Source organism: Chaetodon trifascialis, chromosome 6 (assembly GCF_039877785.1).
Source record: "Chaetodon trifascialis isolate fChaTrf1 chromosome 6, fChaTrf1.hap1, whole genome shotgun sequence".
Lineage (NCBI taxonomy): Eukaryota > Metazoa > Chordata > Actinopteri > Chaetodontiformes > Chaetodontidae > Chaetodon > Chaetodon trifascialis.
In genome coordinates, this window is record NC_092061.1 from 27,015,654 (window position 1) to 27,037,852 (window position 22,199).

At 39.5% G+C, this 22,199-nt stretch overlaps 1 protein-coding gene across 2 annotated transcripts in view; it reads right to left on the reverse strand.

Annotated features, from left to right (window-relative positions):
• whrnb (whirlin b) overlaps positions 1 to 22,199 on the reverse strand; it is a 99,331-nt gene that overhangs the window by 30,601 nt on the left and 46,531 nt on the right. For both annotated transcript variants that reach the window (XM_070964840.1, XM_070964839.1), the window contains exons 3-5: positions 19,017 to 19,142; positions 6,533 to 6,807; positions 4,908 to 4,944 (exon numbers count right to left, since the gene is read on the reverse strand). In XM_070964840.1, coding sequence (XP_070820941.1) covers positions 4,908 to 4,944; positions 6,533 to 6,807; positions 19,017 to 19,142 — 438 coding nt within the window. The remainder of the gene's footprint in view (positions 1 to 4,907; positions 4,945 to 6,532; positions 6,808 to 19,016; positions 19,143 to 22,199) is intronic.

The following is a 22,199-nucleotide window of genomic DNA, read 5'->3' on the forward strand; positions in this document are numbered from 1 at the left end:
CACATTGCAAGGTGGGCTCATATTTCTGAAGAATGGCGCACATCATTGTGTTGCCAAAACATTGCAGGTCTTGCATTTCCCAAGGCCAAGGATATAAAACTAAAAGATGATCACATGACCTGAGGGAGTTGTATCTGATTTCAAACTCAGTGTCAAGCATGTTGGCAAGAATACACTGAAAATGCTCCCTGCAGATATGCAGCAGCTCACAGTAATTACTCGTAGCAAGCTGCATTTGAGTGGTTGGCAAAAGTGTTTCATGCTTCAATGTGGACCATCTGATACTGTGAAACTTTGAGAGTTTCAAAAAGGAGATTTCATTCTCTTCTCACAACTTCCTCAGCAGTATTTTTTGCAGATCTCATGCATGCTCTGTATGCAAAGACGAGTTTTGAAATGACTGACTGTCGCACATGTGTACCTACATACCAGCAATATGCATCCCTGTATATATTTTAACACTGGGTATAAGTTCCTAGGTACCTGTCTTACACTCCAAAAATAAAGTTTTTCCACAAGATATTAGGACTTCAAACGTTAATTTAATTTTTGGGCCTTGGTGATTTTGAGAATGATTGTTTTCTTGATGTCATGGCTTGAAGATTAAAATAAGTACTTGAGTTCTTGATTGACAGGTGGCTCAGCCTGTCATAGTCACCCGTGGTGGTTGCTGCATGCTTGCCTTATTTTAGTTCTATCAGTTAGACTAGAGCAGAAAATGCTTTTCCTTGCCTCAGCAAGTCAGTGTGTGGATGAACTTCACCTTGAATGATTCCTGTGGAAGTGTACGGTGTAAAACACTGACTGGGCTCAGCAGCCGCCAGGGTTTAAATCGCTAAATGTTAAGCAGGTTGTAAAAAAGGCATCATTCCCAGCATAAATCAAGGCTAGAAAAGATGTTGATGACAGGTGCACTCAGGAGACAAGGCAAGTTCACAGAATCTGGTCCCGTCTTCAAGATTCTCAGCAAAAGATAATAAATTAAAAAATAATGATTATAGCAAATAAAACAATATTATCATCATAATAAAAAGCATTTTTCCTTTTAAAACGTATGTCCCACATGGCTATCACAACGGTGTTGTTAAGAATACTCCACCAATTTAGGAAGACTAAGATAGTCAGACACACAATGGACAAGTTTCTAAAAAAGAATCAATTCTGATACAGCTGATTTGCAGATACCATCTTTCTTTATTTCACACATTCTTCTTCCTTCTTCCAAAACTTGACACCTACATATTATTACTATGCAACTCAATTTCTCAGGGTGTTGGCAAGAGTCATGTGGTTAAAGTCTCCTGAGATCACCATAAAGGCTTTGGGGTATTATGTGTGGTGCTTGGTTGTCACTGGATGATGTCACAAGCCTGTATCGCATCAGCCAAGCATGGAATATAAACAGCCACAACAACAGAATGTGAACTATCCATCATATGTAATTATTATTTTTGGCTTTGAGGTTTTAGAGCTAACCACACTTGTCATTTACATATACTGTCTACCAATATCTATATACAGTATATGAGAAATATTAAAATATTATATTATATTATATTATATTATATTATATTATATTATATTATATTATATTATATTATATTATATTATAAATAAACAGCTTGACTAAGGTGGCAGGATATTGGAAATATATTCCCTGCAATATATATTGCAATATTGATGTGGCCGTGTATAGTAGCTCATGGGAATAGATGTGCAGCAGCTCGTTTAGAGGTTACAGGAGGCAGGTCTGAATTTACTTGTGTGAACTTCCTGCACTTAAGAAATGATGGGACATTATGAGAGTGTTGGGTATGTGTGGATTCTACAGGAGATTTATACCCAACTTTGCTTGAAGAAAGCTGCCAAGTTTCTTTGGACAGAAGCCTGTGAGCGTTACTTTGGAGGGGAGAAAGCCATACTGCTACTGTATGTGAACCTGTGTGGCTTCCACCCAGTTTTGATGCACCTTTCAAGCTTGCAGTGGATACCTGTGATATTAGAGTCGGGCATTACCCTTGCAAGTGCATGCAGCCGAGCTAGAATGACCAATGACTATTTCTTTAAGACATATAAACAACATCATAAGGTTTATTCAACCAACAAGACAGAAGCTTTGGATATTGTCTTGGCAGTGAAGCATTTTGAAGAGTGTGTTTCTCACTCAGGTCAAGAAGTTATGGCAAATTTGGACCACAATCCACTGGCTTTCTTTGCAAAGTTCAAAATGTCAAACCCAAGAGTGTTCAGGTGGGCTTTAGTTCCACAGCCATCAATCAATCAATCAATCAATCAATCAATCAATCAATCAATCAATCAATCAATCAATCAATCAATCAATCAATCAATCAAACTTTATTTATAGAGCACTTTTCATACAAAGGAGCAGCCCAAACTGCTTTACATAAAAGCAATACAACAAATAATAGACACAAGAGATATCCCCCCTTCTCCCACACATACGCACACACGCACACACACACACACACACACACACACACACACACACAAATTTAAAAACACTGAGGAATTCAGAAAAACTGAAAACTGAGGAAAACTGAGGAAATGCTATCCCACACTCGCCACTTTGAAGTGAGGAAAAACCAGAGAGAAGATAATCAATACAATAAGATGACTGTATAGATAAAAATTCAGTAAATCAAATTCAATTAACAACCAGTCTAAAAAGATTAAATAAATAAATAAATAAAATTCAAAGAACCAGACTAAAAGGTTAAAAATAATAAATAAATAAATAAAAATTAGTTAAAAGCCAGACTAAAAAGGTAGGTCTTGAGTTTGCTTTTAAAATACAGTACAGCACATGGCAGGAAATCTTAATGTTAGGATATGTGCTGTCCCATGTGCCAGTAAGAGGACCCTTCCTGAGCATCCATCTCCTCAGTTTGTGGTTTACTTTGCACACTCTGATATTTTTTCTTTTTGTTTTTTCTCCATATGGGGGCAAGTATGTTATGATGATGTCATATAAGTAGGCATGATTTAGGATGGCTGAGTCACTGAGCTGCCGGCACTTTTCACCTGTGGCTGAGAGTTTTGGACATGCGATGAGATGGACGTCGAAGGCAAGATATTATGGTTACAAAAGAGATTGAAGAGACTGAGAAAACAGAATTTGTTTCACCCACCACCATGAACTGTGTATATACACCTTTTAACTGAACATCCACATCAAAGAGCAGGCTGGCTGCCTGCATGAATAGAGGGGCTCCTGTGGGATGTCGAGAGAGATTGTCTGGTCCAAGTGAGCTGGTCACAGAAAGTGGGAACTGTGGAAGTAAGCTAACCATGCATACACAACCCTTATTTAGGAAAGCTTACATTCACCCAGGGATGGTTTGGTCACATTTTCATATTTAATGCAACACGTAAAGAGACACTAGGTTGCAGGCTTGCGAGTCTTTGATTTATCACAAGCCTAGGTTAGTGTAGCAGTGTAACAACCACCATAATGCACTTGGCAAAGTTTCTGCAAGTTGTTGCATTCCTAGTGTTTGACCTCATTTTTCATCTAGCTATGTGAGTGCCTGCCCTGGAGAGATGGAAAGAAGGGGAATTTAATGTTCTCATGAACAACAAATGGTGCAACTTCAGATATACTGTATTACTGTCAAGGAACATGTCTGTCACACCTTAGTATCTTTATGGCAGTCTGTGGAAATGTTAACCACATGACTCTTGCAAACACCCTGACAAACTTCACACAGTTTGTGGAGTTCCCCATGGGAGAAAATGAAATATTGGATTTAGTGTATAGTAATGTAAAAGCTTGGGTGTCCTAACTTCAATACCACTGAACCCGAAGCGGTCCCACTTCCATTGCTTGGAATAATTGCAAAGAAAAAACAAAGGCATAGCTCGAGTAACATGGCCATCATGGTGTCGTTTGTTCCTGAATAGTGAGCTCCTGCTGAGGGTAAAGTGAAATTTAGGGTTAGGCAAGTATTGGGTATGTAATGTCCCCAAAAATGATGGAAACATGACTGCATGTGCGTGCTCTTGTACAGTTATCTTTGTGAGAACCCATTTGAGTTGAGTTTGAGGCCTTGGGAGTGAGGAAATTTTTAGAGAGTGAGGATATTTTGGCCAGTCAGATCTTCAAAGGACTGTTTGAAGGTTCTGATTTGGTTTCAAGGGTTGGCTTATGATTAGGTTTACCTGAGGAATAGGGTTAGGGTTGAGGTTAGGAATTTAGTTCTAATGGTTAATGTTGGTGTAAGCAGCCAGAGATGCTTTATGTTCTAGGAATTTTGTTAGGTCTGTTCCATCTCTAGGTAACTAATCCTTGAGTCCTTATAAAACAAAATCCCATCATGATGAGATAATTTAATGCACTTTTAGTTGCCGAATCAACCCTAAAACAAGTTTTAGGAAATTATTCATCTCAAAAGGTACAGTAATACATAGTATCTGTGTCTAATTCAGATGGATTATTTCACCAAAGAACAGTCAACGAAGAAGAGTCAAAAACACCTTGTCCACTCTTACCAATGATCTTCAGCTGGCCTTATTTTGGACTTGTGGCAAGTAAATTATGGAATTAACAATAATTACACCTACCAAAACCTGCTTTCTGCCAAGTTTTTGTCACCAAAACATTAAGAGTTTGCATTGCAGATTTCATTCTTTGCTTTTGGGGAGGACATCAGGTCAATCCATGTTAAAATGCCAAAGTCACAAGGTATTACCGTTAAAGTCAAGATCAAGTGCAGTGTCATCAGATAAATGACTTGAGTCAGACTCTAGTCCCACCTTTTGCTCAGGTGTAAGAAAGAGTTTCAGCATGCTTGAGTGTGGCGTCTGTCAGTCAAGCCTGTACCGTACATGAAATTTAAAGAGTGTTAATATGTAAACAGAGGCCAGTAATGCATGGCTGCTATTCTTACCTTCCCTAAGACAGGTGTAGCTCTGGCTGAGGATGGTCTGCAACAAAGAAGACAACAATGCATAACATATTTAAGAAACAAATAATTTCCAGTCATATTCACCCTACAAACAAGTTGAATTGAGAGTAACACATAAAAGTATCAACATAAAGCGCTGAACGCCTCATCAATTCTTGTGCATGTAAACATTGAAAAGACAACAGCATCACTGCCTAGCCCAGCCTGAGGTGGGACCAAGGCATTGTGAATTTAATGAAGTGCGGAGCTGAGAGCCACCTTGTATGATTTCCAAGGCAGCAGCAGGCAGAGAAATTTATACCCCCCCAAATTCTCAATCAGGGCCAGGTCCATTATGGCTAGAGACAGATGGATGAGGGAGAGAGGCGGAGAGAGAGGAGTCTCCACACATCGCTTTGCTGTCAGACACAATGGAGCTGTCAAACACAATCCTCCTCTGCAGGGAAAGGTTTTCATGTCCCGGACCTCCCAAATAGACCCACTCTCAGTAATGCAGCTACCAATAGATGAGATTTTCTACCATATGGCAAAGTTTCTGTTGTTAGTGAATTAGTTTTAAATGATCTGAATTGCTCCATGATTTTCTCTTCATGTTTACATATAAAATCAGGCGTTACCATTTTTTCCTGCCACAGGTTTCAAATTGATTGATTGATTTGGCAACCTGAATAATCACAGAGTGATAATATATGCCCTGAAATGTTTTGGCAGAGACTGGTCTGATTAAAATGAAAGATTTTGCCGTACAGAGATTACCATACCAACACACTTTATAGAACAGAGATGGAAGTTAAAAATCTCAGTAACCACTGTTTGGTTTATATTTAATGCAAGGACTTAACAGGAGTCCTGTAGTAGATCCTGTTTAGATTATAGTTCACTGCTGCATTTCACCTGTTAATGCCACCTTTACAACACTATAAAGATATATTTTACACAACCAGGACAAATTGTGCTTCAATTACTGTATATTCCCCTTAGTAACGTTATTTGCATTCTTTTCTTAGTGACATACAGCAGTGACTGTGGGCTAAACAAGCACTTATAGAACTAGAGTTACATCCAGCTAACTTCTATATCTACAACTGACTTGTGATGTATGTTACTGAAAAGGATGACAGGAGATGATAACTCTCTTCAGTTTGCTTCATGTTCTCTTTATTTTATCAATGTCACGCAGCACATGCATCCCAAGCTGACCAATCACGGTCCGTGTGGACTACAGGTGATACCTTTGCCATTGCCCTGATGTCTCACATTTTTGAGGAGGCACATAAGAGCGTTGCTCTAGCCTAAAGCATAGTTGTTGTGACCTTGCACTGATCTATCAGATGAGAAGGAAGAGTTTCCCAGGGTTTCTAAGTTTCTTGTGGCAGTCAGGGAAGCTCCAATGCACAATGCTACTAATTCTGTCAGTAACACTGATGATCTAGAATACTCAGCTCAACTGGAGGATCAAGTTAAGTTTGTTCATAAACTGAACACCTCTAATTTAATGCAAGAAACCAGGTCTGTAAACCACATGCATGCATGCATGCAAAACCACTGACAATTCTTGCATTCATTTTATTTGGCAAACAGTTATTCTAAGTCAACAGTACACTCACCTTGAAGTGCAGGTACTGGCACTGACACTAGCATGGATGCCAGTATTGACACTGGGGTCGGTGACAGAACTTGGGTTAGCTGTAGCATTGGTCTCAGCTATGGCCTGACTGCAGATCCATTTGGTCTCATCCACCACTGTACGCGCATGAGGCAGACGTCCCACATCCCTCACCTTCATCAGCAGGTGGCGTCCTGTTTTGAGTATGTGAACTGCCTCATCATGGGAGATGGTGACAAAGCTCTGGCTGTTCACTTCCAGGATCTGGTCACCCACCTGCAACAGACAAACTTGAAAAAGTCACACAAGGCCCATAAGGCCCAGATGGTGTTACCACTGCATCAGTATAAATTGCCTTTACTCGTTGTTAGGTGTGTTGTCGGAGGCCCTCCTGCAGGGTGGGCTCTTTGACCTGGTGGTTTATTTTTAATGGTAAAACATTCGATGTGCGCTCTGATTGTAGAATTACATACTGTACCTTCCTTTAAGAAACTGCAGGACATGTGTTACTGCCAAAACATCCAAAAGAAAGTGTGGCCATTTACAGGTGGACTTTGCAGCACCATTGATACAGGGCATGGACCAACACAAGTTTGGCTTGTTTTTGATCTTAAGTCAAATAATTTGTCTACATCAGAAGAGGCCATGCAGGACTTCTGCTGAAGCAGCAGTCTGCTTGCCTGTTAGTCTGAGGCTAGAAGGACAAGATGAAACATATCCTGTATTTACCATTACCTCATGACAATCAGAAGGTTGCTATTGTTTGGAAGTTTAGTGCTAAAGGGAAACCACATGTGTGTCTAGTTGTAAAGCAACTCTTGCTTAAGCAACATCTCTCTTCATAAACACTGTCCACAGAGCTCACTGTCAGCACTTTTTATACAGACTATTTCTTTGCTGTAGGCTGTTCATTAGAAAATACACAGTGAGGTCGATTAAAACCAAATATCTGGAACTGGAACCTGGTTTATTTTATTATCTAGTCGACAAAATCATGGAAAATCCAGGCCAACAATATGTGAAGGTCCACAACTCTCACAGAAACACCACATAGAGATAAACACACATATGCTCAATGAATACTGTATCTCTGTCTTCGCTCTGAGGTTATGTATGCACCACTATGCGTGCCATGCATCCCAATCCCTAATTCAGACAGTATTTTTTTTTCATTGTCACAACCTCAGGCCAAAGATTTAATACCAAACAAGGAGTGTGAAATCCAAGGTCGTACCAACTTTCCCAATTTGTTGAGTTGTTTGCTGGTTGCCACTAACACATCCACATACATAAATGCTAATGCTGCACTGAAGCCGATTAAGTTCCTTTAGACAGACAGACAATAGGTGAAGTCCTGGCTTTTCTCAACATAGTGCGTCAGAGGAAAATATCACAGATAAGACAATGTCATGAACGTTATTCACCAAAGGACCACAAGACAGGAAAACCATTCAGTGGTCTCTACTCTAAGACTCAACACTCATGTGTGTCATAATCAGTGTCACTCTTTCATTTCATAGTCTATTATATTTGGGTCTTACTATGAGAGATGATCTTTTTGGTCACGTATAAGTAGACAATGGTCTAAGGCCAAGTAGTTTTTAAAAAATGTAGTGCAATACAGTGGAGGCTAAAAAAAAACTAAAATGAATGGCAATGCAAATTTGTTTTTTAGCAAGGTTTCTACTGCTATCAACTCTACCCAGAGGGTGGTGACAAGGGAAAAACGTGGAGTAAAACAAAGTTGAATGAATATGATTTATGTAGGGAAAATAAACAGAGTTTGTTGATGCTATTGTGCTGACCTTTCTTTCACTAAAATTCACCTTGGATCCTTTTTTTAGTTACTTCTCTATGGGGATGTAGGGCATGAACTTTTCTCAGCTTCTGAAGGGGGGCATGCCTGAAAGATTAGCATTTAGCAAGCACTAGAGAGCTTGTCAGATTGTCAAACACCATCTGAAATTCTCTCCCTACTTAGCTTTAGGCAAAGTGGGAGGACACCAACCATTTTTCAACTTTCCAAAACCATTGAGCCAGCAACATTCACATGGTGATTGGCAGCCAGTTGTGTGGATGTGAGCAAGTGGGTGAGTTTAAATTTCTCACTAAAGCTCTCTTTTATCGTTCTTCACAAAAATGCTTGTGCCATGATTTTTTCCTAATCTTTGAGCGTGGCCTTTTGGAAAAGAATCAACATTTTTGCACATTTAGACCCTAACCCTAACCCCTAACTCTAACCCAGCTGAAACATTGCCCTCAATGTATGTACTTGCACAGGAACAGGACAAAAACAAATAAACAAAAGACTAAAGAATACTGGAGATTCAGGCAATTTAGCATTGAATTTCCACAATGTTGGGGGATTCACAGGAGGCAGATTAAAAAAGAATGGTCCAAATCAAAGCTGCAGAGGCTGAGATATCCTGACTTTAAGTCTCAAGTTTTTGCCAAGCTCTAAAACCCACTGGATCCTACATGTCCCATTATGTAACCAATACTATCTCTCTGTAAAAACACACCCTGCCTGGGTTATTTCTTAGGCTAGGTTATTTTCTTAGGCTTGACAAAGCTCCTCCAAAGTCACAGAAGACCTTATACAACTGTGTTCACAGACTGAGTGGAACTCCTCAGGACTAATTGAAGTGGCCTTTACTGCGTGTGTAAAATTGATCCATTTCATTTGGATTAGATGCTCCATGGAACAATGCAGAGAATATTTGTCTGCCAACACAGAGATACTTTTTTTGTTAATAATGGTGATAAGCTATTACTGGGGGTCTTATATGAATAGAGTTCATAACTTATCTCATTTGTATTCATGCCTGCATCACTAATGCTGACCTCCTTGTTCATCTGATATATAATACTGTTTTTAAGTACTGTAAAGATGATAATTTGAAGTTACAATAATCCTACCTCCCTGATGCATTTCAGCCAAATGAGATAAAACTTGATCTAGCATTGGAGTTGTCTTGGATCTGTTTGTGGTCAATAGAGTTTATATTAGACATATTTAACATAGAATTGGCCCTGTTACAGTTTTTGCCCGTTGCTTGAACACTTTTTGCAAAACTTGGCTCAGTGTGTCAAAACTCTACACAAAGACTTAACACTGGAAAATAAAGCATTCATATCTAGTAAAGTGAAACTCTGCTATCAAAACCTAACAATCCTTTGTCAAAATGTCACTCTGGTGACAAAATGAAAAAACACACCATCACACGAATACACTTTCAGATTAGCAGCAACACACTAGTGTACTTTATATAAAACACTGCAGTCTTTCATTTTCACTGTTTTTATTCAGTTTCTCAGAGCATTCTGTGAAGCTCAATGCAAGACCGTCTGTTACACAGTTTCTGTTATGTTTTTTCACAACGAAGGTTTTCACAACAACCAAAAATGAAAAGTCCTGTAATAGAATTACTGTAAGGTTACAAATTACATCAACTCAATACTGTGCATTACAGTACTATACTTTACAGTACAGTACATGCAGTAAAGAGAAAATACAGTAAAACAAAAATACTTGCCTATCTGCAAGTTTTTGTTGCTGCAGCTGGTGGAGACAGATTGCATTGTTTGCTCTGACTATTTCTACAATGGCAAGTTCCTGCTGTTGGGTGAACAGGCTTTGCGTCCACCCCCAGAAGGTCTTCTAGCCATTCTGTAGGAAAATGCAACCATTAATTGTTATTGGTTTGCTTATTTTTTGACAGTAATGTATATACTGTACTTTACTGTATATACCATACACAGTACTGAAACATTTCAATATAATCACTGCATGTTTCACAAAACTTTATTGTATTTACAGTACTGTACTGTAGACTGTACACAGTACTGTAACATCTCAAGGGTACAGAATTATGTACTATACTGTACTGTATGTTTCACAGAACTTCCATTTTTTGTTGCAAAAGGAGCGTTCGCTAGCTATTGCTTAGCTGAGGCCTATTTGTGGCTGGCTATTGTTCAATTTTGTAAGTAAGTATTTTCAGGTGTGTGTCTGAGTATTTCCAAAGTGTTTTGTATTTTCAATGGATGTGTTTTCCCAATGGTACCCTGAGATTTCATTTATGAACAAAGTGTCTTATGTCTGAAATAGTGTGTAGTGTGCAGGAGCAAGTGTGTTGCATAAAGGAGCAAGTGTGTTGCAGAATTGCAACTAAAGTGCAAAGCAGCACTTTTGTTTGGGGTATGGTTACAGTGTGTTTAAGCTAAAGTAGAAAAAACTTCTAGTTTTGTTACTTTGGTCTAAGCGTGTCTCAATAGCGTTCAAGCAATGGGCAAAAACTGTAATAAAGACTGGGATGCAAAAGGATGCAGGAAAACACTGGGGAGTGCTGAAAGCAGCAGAAAACAGCTTCCTCTGTATTACAGCAGGACAAGTAAGAGCCAGAAATTAGTTATTGACGTCTTTCCTTCTCACCACCCTGCACCACCACGATTATGTGATGCAGATGTAGCTGCAATCCCCTCTGAGGATGAGAGAAACCTTGATTTACATATTTTCATCACAAACAGGGACATACATATAAAATACTGGCTACAAGGGCTTGAGACATTGGGTGTTTACCCTTTTTGGCTGAAATTAGTTTCTGTACAAAGAACATTATAAACTATTTAACTACTGTTTCACTTAAAATGATATTGAATAGATGCATGCTAAGAAATAGCGAACACAATTCTTTGCCACTCTCAATTGACATTCATGACCAGGCCAATATATTATCCCCTCCAACTTCCACTCTCACCGTCTACCGGCTGTAATGATTTACAAGTTTCATTGATCATCCATGATGAAGTGTGAAATAAAGTGTGTGTGTGTGTGTGTGTGTGTGTGTGTGTGTGTGTGTGAGTGTGTGTGCGTGTGTGTGTGTGTGCGTGTGCGCGCAGGGTGTTGAAGGCGCAATGTATTTGTCCTTTCCTCAGAGAGAGGGTAAACGCCTATTTTCAGCAGCAGTTTGTTGGCCTGTCTCCTCATGGTCACAGACAGAAAAGGGTGGCTGTTAGTGACACAGGGACCATCCAACATGAGGTGTTAAAGGAACATACCATGGTCAGTCCCATTTTTGGGACACTCTTTGCCCCCCTAACCACCACCACCACTATATCCCAGTATAGGGTCTGAGCTGTGCACCACAAAAACATCAATAAACCTGCGCTTTGTCAGTGTTCAGAGCCCAATACACAATCACTGCAGTCACAAAAGGAAAAGAATAAAATAGCACAAATTAGACTAGAAGTAACCTAGCCCTAACCCCATCTTGACCAAGTAGTTTTAGATACCTAACCAACCTGAAACATGTGGATGGCAGATCAGGAAATCTCATATGAATGATTTTTAAAATTCATGGATTGTTGACAAAGTACCTGTTTTATCTTTCAGGTATAAGGACTTCTTGCCAAATCCCAACATTTCCTCCTAATTCACTGATAATGTGAACAAAACAGTTCTTGATGTCTGCACACGACCTGAAGCTCAGTCTCATCAAGATCAAGCTGCTCTTCCTTCCAGTAATGACATCTCACATCTATGCCCTCTCCATTAACACTGACAGCTTTGTGGTGTCCTCAGTTCAGACTGTAAGGAACCTGAGTTTGGATAGTGGATGCCCAGCTGTCCTTCTCTGCCAGCATCACTGCAACAACACGCTCCTGTACATTCATGCTCCACAGCATGAGGAAGATATGTATTTTTCCTCAATCCAGGAGGCGCCACACGTTCTGCTCCTCTCACGCCTGCAGCGCGCTCTTGGCTGGTGTTCCTGCATGTGCCATCTGACCTCTATAGCTCATTCAAAATGCAGCAGCCTGACTGGCCTTCAGACACACATCTTCCGTTGCAGACTGAAAACTCATCTGTTCAGACTGCACTTTGACCAGTGAAGACAGAAAACCTTTTTCTATCTCGTACTTTTACTAAACATAGTTCTTCAAGAAATTCAGCTTATTTGATAAAATAACTAACTAAACTTAACTTGGAAAATTGATTGGCTTTTTTGATTTGTGGTGTCTAAACTCCTTCACTTATGTAAGTGTGAAGCTAACTGCTCACTTCATATTCATTACTGTAATGTTACTGTTAGACAGTTACATTTTTAAAAGACAGCAAATAGCTTTACCTTTAATCACAATTATTCCATCTATGGTACTAAGACCTCCGCTCCCCTCCCCCTGCAGGCATGTTTGACTTTAAATGAAAAGCAGCATCCCTATAACAAAACCAGGGAGTGTATGTTTAAAGCTGTATGAATAAATGCATGTATTTGTGATGTTGCTGTCAAAAATATTGCGTTATTAACACGTTAACGCAAATCAATTTTAACGGCGGCTTTTTTTTTTTAATCACGAGATTAACGCTCTTTGTGACCTAGTGAACTTATAGTTTTTTATAAGCTGTGGCCACTGCTAGTAACTTTAGAAAAACTACAGGATCTGATTGTAAACTGGAAACAAAACAATAGGCATGCCCCACGCACTTGTTTGGTCTTTTCTGCTCGCTAGCTGTCAAAGAGTAAGCTACCGGTTTGTGTGGATGTCAAGCGCGAAACACCAAAATGGATGCGAACAAGATTCTGAATGGAAAGTTTAGTTTCAAAAAGTTGCCAGATGTGTCAAATGACAAGACCAAAGTTATCTGTGTGTATTGTCGATATGAACTGAATTATCAAGGTAGAACATCCAGTCTGAAATACCACCTGATGGCCAAACGCGCGGCTAATGCGAATTCTCCGCCACCTCCTTGTCAAAACCAGGCAACAATGGATGGCTTTCGACAGAGTCATATGGATACTATTATGTTCAAAGGAAACTGAAGAAAGGAAAGTTTAAGCCATGGTTTAACTGCACTATAGCCTGAGTCCTAGTTTACAGTGATGTGCACTTTGTAACTTTATTTTGGATCTCCCTGTTTTGATCACTTAGAAAGGGTTGCTGTAGGGGCTTTTTTGTAACCAAGTTTTTATTTTTTTGTCATCTGTTTATTGACAGTGTTAAATAAAAGTGTGAGATTTGATTCATTCAAATGTGAATGACTGCTCAAAGTGAGAATGTTAGTGTGAAATATAACACTACACCTTGTTGTTTTCAATAAAAACACTTGCACAAAGTAAGCCTATCCACTTTTCCATGTTGATAACAGTATTAAAATGAGTAAAAAAAAAGAGTATTAAAAGGGACATTTAGAACAGATAAAAATGTGCGATTCATTTGCAATTAATCGCAAGTTAACTATGACATTCATGAGATTAATCGCAATTAAATATTTTAATCGACAGCACTAATTTGTAATTGTTAAAGTTGTTACGCTGTGTGAAAACATATACAAAACAGCGATAATTTATAATACAGAGACAATATATTTAATGTTTTAACTCACCATCTTCATTGATTTTTGTAAATATTATCTGAATTTGATGCAGCAACATGTTTCAAAGTTTGGAGCATCCCACAGGTAAACAGGTCCATTGCTAACAGGTGATAGTATTATGACTGGGTATGAAAGGAAAGGCTCACTCGTTCACAAGCAAGGATGGAGCAAGGTTCACCACTTTGTGAACACATGATTGTGTCAAGGATACTACATGGGCTCAGGAACACAACAACAAACATAGTTCATTTGCAAATGATTGCATTCTGTTTTCATTTACATTTATTTTACACAACATACAACTCTGCAGCTCCCATCTTCTCAATGTAATAAGATGAAAATATGTCAGTGATTTCAGTCTGTTATGCTGCCCCCTACAGGCCAAAAATATGCATTAATGTACATTTATGTAAAACTTGTTTTTTGCATCCCTATTATTTGGGCCATTGCTGTTTAATTTATGCCATGTGTTCAAATTGAGGCTGAAATTAACGTGACGATGAACTGATGAAGCCACTGTTAAAGATTAGCTTGAAATTCATCTCTCACTGTGTTTTCATTGGGAGTTCTTCTGTATTACAAACAATATAATGTACTCAAATACGTAAATATCCAAAAAGAGCAACAGAGAAACCCAAAGATGAATTACATTTGTAATTCTGCTTGTTTGATGGTTGAGTTGGTGAAAGCAGCTGCTGCATTGAGTACTGCATTGAGTACTGATACCATCAGTACTCAATGCAGTGATACACCCTGTTATCAGTGTCTTTTTATATCATACAACCACATCATGTTCCCTTCAGAACACTGGTTCAACATGAGTGTATTGTGTGTGAAAATATCATGGGACATGTTTTAGCTCCAATTTATCAAAGGCCGATATACTGACTGACTGTAGCCCACTCCTGAACAAAGGCCCAATATTGGCTCACATATCTGTCTAATCTCACACCAGCAGTGTCAGTTCTTCCTGCTCTCATGCTCTTTTTATGGAAAGCCACTCGGCTCTGCTGCCTGCCAAAGACACATTCCAGTGCATAGGACATGACTTGACCCCCGGCAAGAGAGTGGCTGACACTCGTTAAATATCAAGTCATAGCATGAGATAGCTTACTGGGATGGAGTTCATGCACGCACGCACGCACGCACGCACGCACGCACGCACGCACGCACGCACGCACGCACGCAGTCATGTTCCCATCATTTCTGGGCACACTACATAGACTTACATTCATTTCCTACCCTAACCACCCTAACCATAACCAGACTACTTGCATGACTCCAACCTTAACTTAAACCTTACCCTAACCTAACCTTACACCCAGTCTTCACCCTAAAATTTAATAATTTACATTGTGGGGACTTGTGTTTTGTTCCCATAAGGAAGGCGAGTCCTCACAGTATGACTGTGTAAACAGATTTATGTCCCCACAACATGAGTAATACATGGCCACACACGCACACATACGCACACATACAGAGAGAGAGGAGAGAGAGGGAGAGAGAGAGAGAGAGAGAGAGAGAGAGAGAGAGAGAGAGAGAGAGAGAGAGAGAGAGAGAGAGAGACTGAGAAAAAGTGAAAAAGTTAGGTCATGAATAAAGGAGATCTGTCCCAAGAGGCAGAATTCAAACCCAACATTTTAATATAATAGTAAAAAAAGATTTTTATCCAAACCAGTTTGTGCATTAGAATTCTCTCATCTTCATATTTCTAGTCTGGTGTCAAAGCATCCTCTCCAAGGTTAGAAAACAGCCTCTAATTGAATGGATTTAGAGCAGATTTATATCACATTCTAATGAATATGGCTGAGCGTTTCACTCTCTTAAAGTAATGAATGGACAACACCAAGTGTCACTGTATTGCACAAATATAAATGAGTAATATGACTTTCAGCCGGGCCTATTCATATAGAATTGCAATGATGGATCTACTAGTTTCCCAGTAATGCTGAGATCAAGAATATTTAACATCACAATTTCAAACTGCGTACTATGGTACTCTGCTGCTTTCAACTTTATAAAAGCAAAACTATAAATCTTAACAAGGCATTTCATCTGGCATTCTGTCCTAAAATGAACTAAGTGGAAAAAAATATGTCCAGCATGGTAAAGTTATATTGTATTCACAATGGTAACTTGTGTGTTTCAAGACCTTCCTTAAAACAGGAACTTTATACTAGTCTGGCTACTAGTCTTTACCCTTTTGGCCCAGAAGTAGTGCTCCATGACATGGAGTGTCCAGAAATGAAAGAGATAATATCATTAGGTTTTGATGCAACATTCGGTGTCTATGTAGGAATTTTAGCCCCACAGTGGCACTACACAAACGGACATGAGGACAGAGGATTCACCAAAAACATCTGCACGGGACCATGAATTTCCATGACATTTTCTGTGGTGTCTAGCCAGTGCAGCATTGGCTGATTGACTTAATAAAGCAAGGTCATAGAACACGTCTAAAGACAGTGTTTATACGTGTTCCAACATGTTACGTGGTGGGTAAAACATTGGTCGCCGGGGGGAGATCATGATTGGGTATGAAAGGAGCATCCTGGAGAGGCTCAGTTGTTCACAAGCAAGGATAGCATGAGGTTCACCACTTTGTGAACACATGATTGTATGAAGGAGATTACTACATGGACTCAGGAACACTTGGCAGTAAACAAAGTTTGTTTGTGAATGACTGCATTCTGTTTAATTTTCATTTTACACAGTGTTCCAACATTTTGGAAATCTGGGTTGTACATGATCCATTTTTGAAACGAAACTTTGGTTGTAAATGAACTGAAGAAGAGCACTATCATAACTGCAGTTCAAAATAAATGTGTTATCTTTGAAAACATTTACCTGAAAGTTATTTTCACTTCCTTCACTTCCATCACTCCTGAGAGCATGACTTGATTATTGATTAATTACTCTTAATAGTGGGTTAAGTGCTATCAGATTTGAATGAAAAATGGCTTACATTTGCCTCATGATTATCACCTGCTGCAGTGTCTAGTCATCTTTATTACTGCCACAGTGCTGGTAGACAAGGAGGCAGGGATGGATGGAAACGGAAGAAGAGGGATGGTTTTCCAGGAAATGATACACAGCCTCTTTCTCCACATGCTGCTCCCGCTCTAATGGCAGGATCACTCAATCTGATGCACCCCGACCACACACACACACACACACACACACACACACACACACACACACACACACACACACACACACACACACACTGTAAAAACAGACAGCAGTTCTTGTTCACGAACAAAAATGGCTGCAGACTGGCAGTGAATGGAGGCACATCTGTAAAACTTTGAGAGGTGAACAGAAGACATCCACTATACTTCTTTTAATATGCATCTCCTCTCTTTCACCCTCTCTGCTCTCACCTTTTTTCCTAATTTCAGATTTTCTGTCATAGCATGTCAAAGCTCCAGTTTTGCAGCATGACCAGCCAATCCTCCCTGATAAAAAAGGTGCCTCTTCATCTCTCTCTGTTAAAGAAACTGTGAAATGTCACACTCCATCTTTCAAGGGACAACGTTTGAATTTTTAGAATGCCTTTCAAGTTCTTCTTTTTTAATCTCACTTTCTCTCACTGTAAGTCTATTTTTCCAAGGTGTCCCAATTGGTTTGGACTAGTACAGAATCAAACCATAATAAATAAATAAAATTTGATGTTTTATTTTTATCCCCAAGTAGGACACAGTGTGATATTATCATGAAAGCCATATTGAGGATTCAGTTATATTGTTTACAGGTAGGAAACACTGGCGTCTGTTCTTCTTGCCTCAGGCAGGTTGAAAAATAGCACAGTGAGAGTGGCCTGCTTATTGAGGCAGAAAGCTGACCTGAAAGCACACAGCAGAGATTTAGCATGGCCAATAAAGCATCTTTGCAGGCCTGTCGTGGCAGTGAAGTCAGCTGCCTGACTGAGGCTCTAAAGCAGGTAGCAGATGTTAGCAACATTAACAGGTTTAGCAGTCTAATAGGGAGCAGGTGGCAGGAATGCTAACAGGTTCATCAGAATCAGGTAACAGATGTTAGCGATGACAGCTGACACAGTGTTGAAAATCTTCACGTCAACAACTCATTTAATCCATGACTAAGAGCTAAAAGACCATCCCAGTTTGTTTCAGGGTGTTCAGCCACAAATCACATGTACTTTACATTGCTGTTGACTTTTTAGATAGAGTTTGAGATGTTTTTGAAAAGTAATTCATTCATTCAATTTCATTTCCACTTCGTACAAAATTCAATGGATATTCATGGATATTCTGTCACATTGACAATCATGGCTGCTTTCATTTGTCAAATTTCATGTACTGCAATTGTGGTGATGCAGTGCAGTTTCCAAATTGAAACAAACAGCAAAACAAATCAAAACAAAATGGTTGTTTGGAAAGACGGAAAACTGCATCGAAGCATAAAACACTATATTATGTTTGGAACGTAGATCGTATAGTTTACAACAGTAAAAAATACTAATATGGTTCTTGAAGATTTTTCTTTAAAAAATGGAAAGTCAAACAGTATGATTAGACTATTTCAGTCATCTTCACTCTAAATCAGCTGCTTTGTGCAAAATGGTATGAATGTAACTGCATTGTGTAGGTGGAAGTAAGCTTTACTTTTCACCCATGCTTGGCTAAAGTTTATCAGACTAACACTTTTTTATTGCATTGGGCTCTGACCACTGCCAAAATGTGGATGACCTACACTCAATACTGTGCCTGAACGCATCCTGTGTAAACACAGAGGACTGACGCTGCTACTCCGTTGACATGCTGCTTATGTTTATGCCTGTTTACACAAACTGTGCATTCTACCTTTTCTAAATGTAATAGAGTATAAAAATACAGAGATAAAGGGAACATTCTACAGTGTCGCAAGTCCATGTATTGATCAGAATTAGTCTGATGCACTTGGGATGATATTAATAGTTTAGTAGGACTCTAAAGTCAAACGTGGTGGAGACGATAATGACTTCAGTGACTTCAGGCAATGATCCTTTGCAACCGTCTCAAAGAGCTCAATTCTCATTACATTGAACATGTTGAACAGGTTTTGTGGTGTAATGGGAATTTTATCAAGACAGCTTGAGTTGTGTTACCTTTAGTGCACCAGCGTCTGCAGCAGATCCAGGGTCAACTCCAGTGATGTAGATCCCCAGTCCATACTCGGCACCACCCCTGATCATTAGGCCAAGAGAGCGACCATCATCCATATTCAGGTTTACCTATATGGGAAACATCACATTCAGTGTGCTGTCAATAAACCAAATTATTCAATGTGTAAATGGTGGAAGAACGTGATGCATGCAGTTAGACACCCACAGGAGGTCATATTTTGGTCTCCCAGTGTGGACTAGAGTATAGTGTGGCAGGGTGTGTCAGTAATGTCAGTAATCAGTGAGCTTGCATATTAAAGCTTTCACAAGCGTCACTGTTCACTGGCTTTAACAAGCAAAGAATGCATGCCATAACGCCTTTCAAAGCCATTTTATAGAGAGATATTGTTCAGTTTCACTTTGATATGAATCCCTTTAGCAAAGGTTTTTCTGGTGTTAAAAAATATTATTGCCTTGTGAATATCATTGACACTAAGATTAGCTATAGCAAAGCATATATTTTTCCTGACAAAACACACTCAAAATGTATTGAAAGCTGTTGGCTTTGGCTGTGCGACTGTTGGCTGAGTGCAACTGCAATGGTTTATCAGTGAATGCAGAAAATATTTTGTTAATGTTAATATTTGAGTTACTTTATGATAATTTGCTTGAGGAGCAGCAGAATGGTCTGTGCTACTTGGCAGTACACTGGTAAATGATGCTGCAGGCTTTGAGCAGCTGTACAGCATCTAAACGTGTATATTTTGCTCATCTCCCTATCAAAATATTTCATTGCTACAAATATATGAACCAGACCTCATCACATTAGTATGGTGAGGCACCTCATTTAAAATGTGGATATTTATCACTATATAGTACTGATACAGTACCATATGCCATGTAGGAAGTCAAGTCAAGCACCAGTCGATCTATGTTCTAACCCTCACCTTGATGATGAGAAGGACATCTGGGCTACCTTGCTTAAACTGATTCCACCACAACCTTTACCTGGATAAATGGGTACAGGTTGGAGGATAATGATGTAAAGTTGATTGTGCTGATAATTAGTTGAGACACTTTCTCTACACATTGTGTGTTATGTGTGGATATTCTGCAACTCATGATACATAAGGATATTAGTTTCCTCATGGGAGAGGCTTTTATGGCAGAACCACTCTGGAGTGTTCTCTGCCACCAGCAAATTGCGAGAGTGCTGCAGCACAGAGTGCACTGGCTTTAATGGGAAGGAGAATAGGTGATTGGATTGGTCATGATTGAAGCCAGGGCCATCACACCTCCTACTCCAACCCACTGGTTTCAAACTACATCACAGGAGCACAGCTTACAACTGCCTCAAAATTACCAACACTATGTGCTCCATACACTCACACTGTGCACTTCTGATCACGTTCCACTGATTACTACTCACTCCATGCTTATAGGAAAATTCTCTTTCCAATATGTCATAATTAAGTAGACATGAATAATACAACATAGTGTGTCATTCAGGACAAGAGGACAGTTGACTAAGGACAACTAATATGTGAAACAGATCATACAGTACTTTCTTGATATATATATATATATATATATATATATATAGTAGCTAGGAAAATGACAGCAATAGTTGTTTGATACTTACAATGACCTACAAAGCATCTGACTTTGACACTGGAGGCTGTGGTTTTCCCTCGTGGGAAATTGAATTGAACCATAATTCATGCAGTCATTCTTAAAGCTGATGTCTTAAAGCTTAATGGATTTTCTACCACTTGAGAGCTGCACTGAAAAGACAACATCTTACATATTATCACCTTAGAAAGTTAGGAAACTGGAGGAATACTGGAGGACAATTTGCATTCATCGGGCTAGAAGCTGGGCATGGAGCACACATGGACTTTCCAAAATGACAATGATCCAAAACACAAGGCCAAGCTGACCCTTGAGTGGCTACAGAGGAGTGGCCATCACAGTCTCCTGACCTCTATATCATTAACCAAAAATTGACTCGACACAGCCGAGTCAAATTTTCACCAATCACAGCAGCTCCTCACCTCACCTTTAAGAACGCCGCTGGCAAGGCGCATGACAAGTTTCGAGGATGACTGAGACCACACAGGAAAGTGTCCGAAGCCCAAACTTCTCCCAGGAGGAGACTGACGTCACTCCGCCTTTGTATTACTTTGCACACCCATTTGTATATACTGTTTATTTTTTCTCAGTATATATATGTGTGTGTGTGTGTGTGTGTGTGTGTGTGTATTGTTTTATATTCTGTTCTATATTTTGTGGTATATTTTGTTTATATATATATTCGCAATATAAATATTTTGTTTTTATATTTGCTTTGTATGTATATAGTTCTCTCTCTTTTCTTTCTTTTCTAATTTTATTCTAATTCTATTCTTGTAAGGAGCACTGCAACAAAAACAATTTCCCCTCTGGGATAAATAAACGATTTGTAATTCTAATCTTGATGTCTAAATATGAGGTCCTTAGATGGTAAATCCTCAGCATACTCCTCATCCTCCTCAAAGCAATGATGTATTCCATCTTTGTAGATAACGTTAAGTATTACAATGATAGCATTTGTATTTGGAATGAAATGACGTGGGTAATAGCGGACAACGATCATCACTTACGTTTTTTCCATGTGTCTGTCTCTCTCTGTCTCTGAGTGCTCTGAGATAGATGCAGTATATATGCTCTGTAGGATGTCACGGCTGTTTCTGGTTGGCACAGCGACGTTAACCGATTAGTTCGCCTCCCTGTTTCACCTGTGTACATTCGGTCAGGTTGAGTGACCATTACGCGTGCTGAACGCACTTGTATGTGCTGACTCAGACAGTTGCATTGAATTGTGGCTGTTGCTAATTATTGATCGCAGTGTGCGTTCGTTGACTGACTGAGCACTGCTGAAAACACCGTTAAAACCACGCTGCCGTCTTGTTGACCGTGTGATATATGGCGTCATCAACCACGTTTTCAGTGGATAGCCATTATCACCTAGCAGCCACCCATCCAGAGGGGTGTCTCCCTGAAAGACTGTAGGGATGCTAGAATTCGCCGGATGAACGAGTCATGTGCCGACCCGGGGAAAGTGGCAAACACGTTTGTCACCAGGTAATTTGAATCACAGATCACCAGACATCCCTGTTTCACCTGTGTACATTCGGTCAGGTTGAG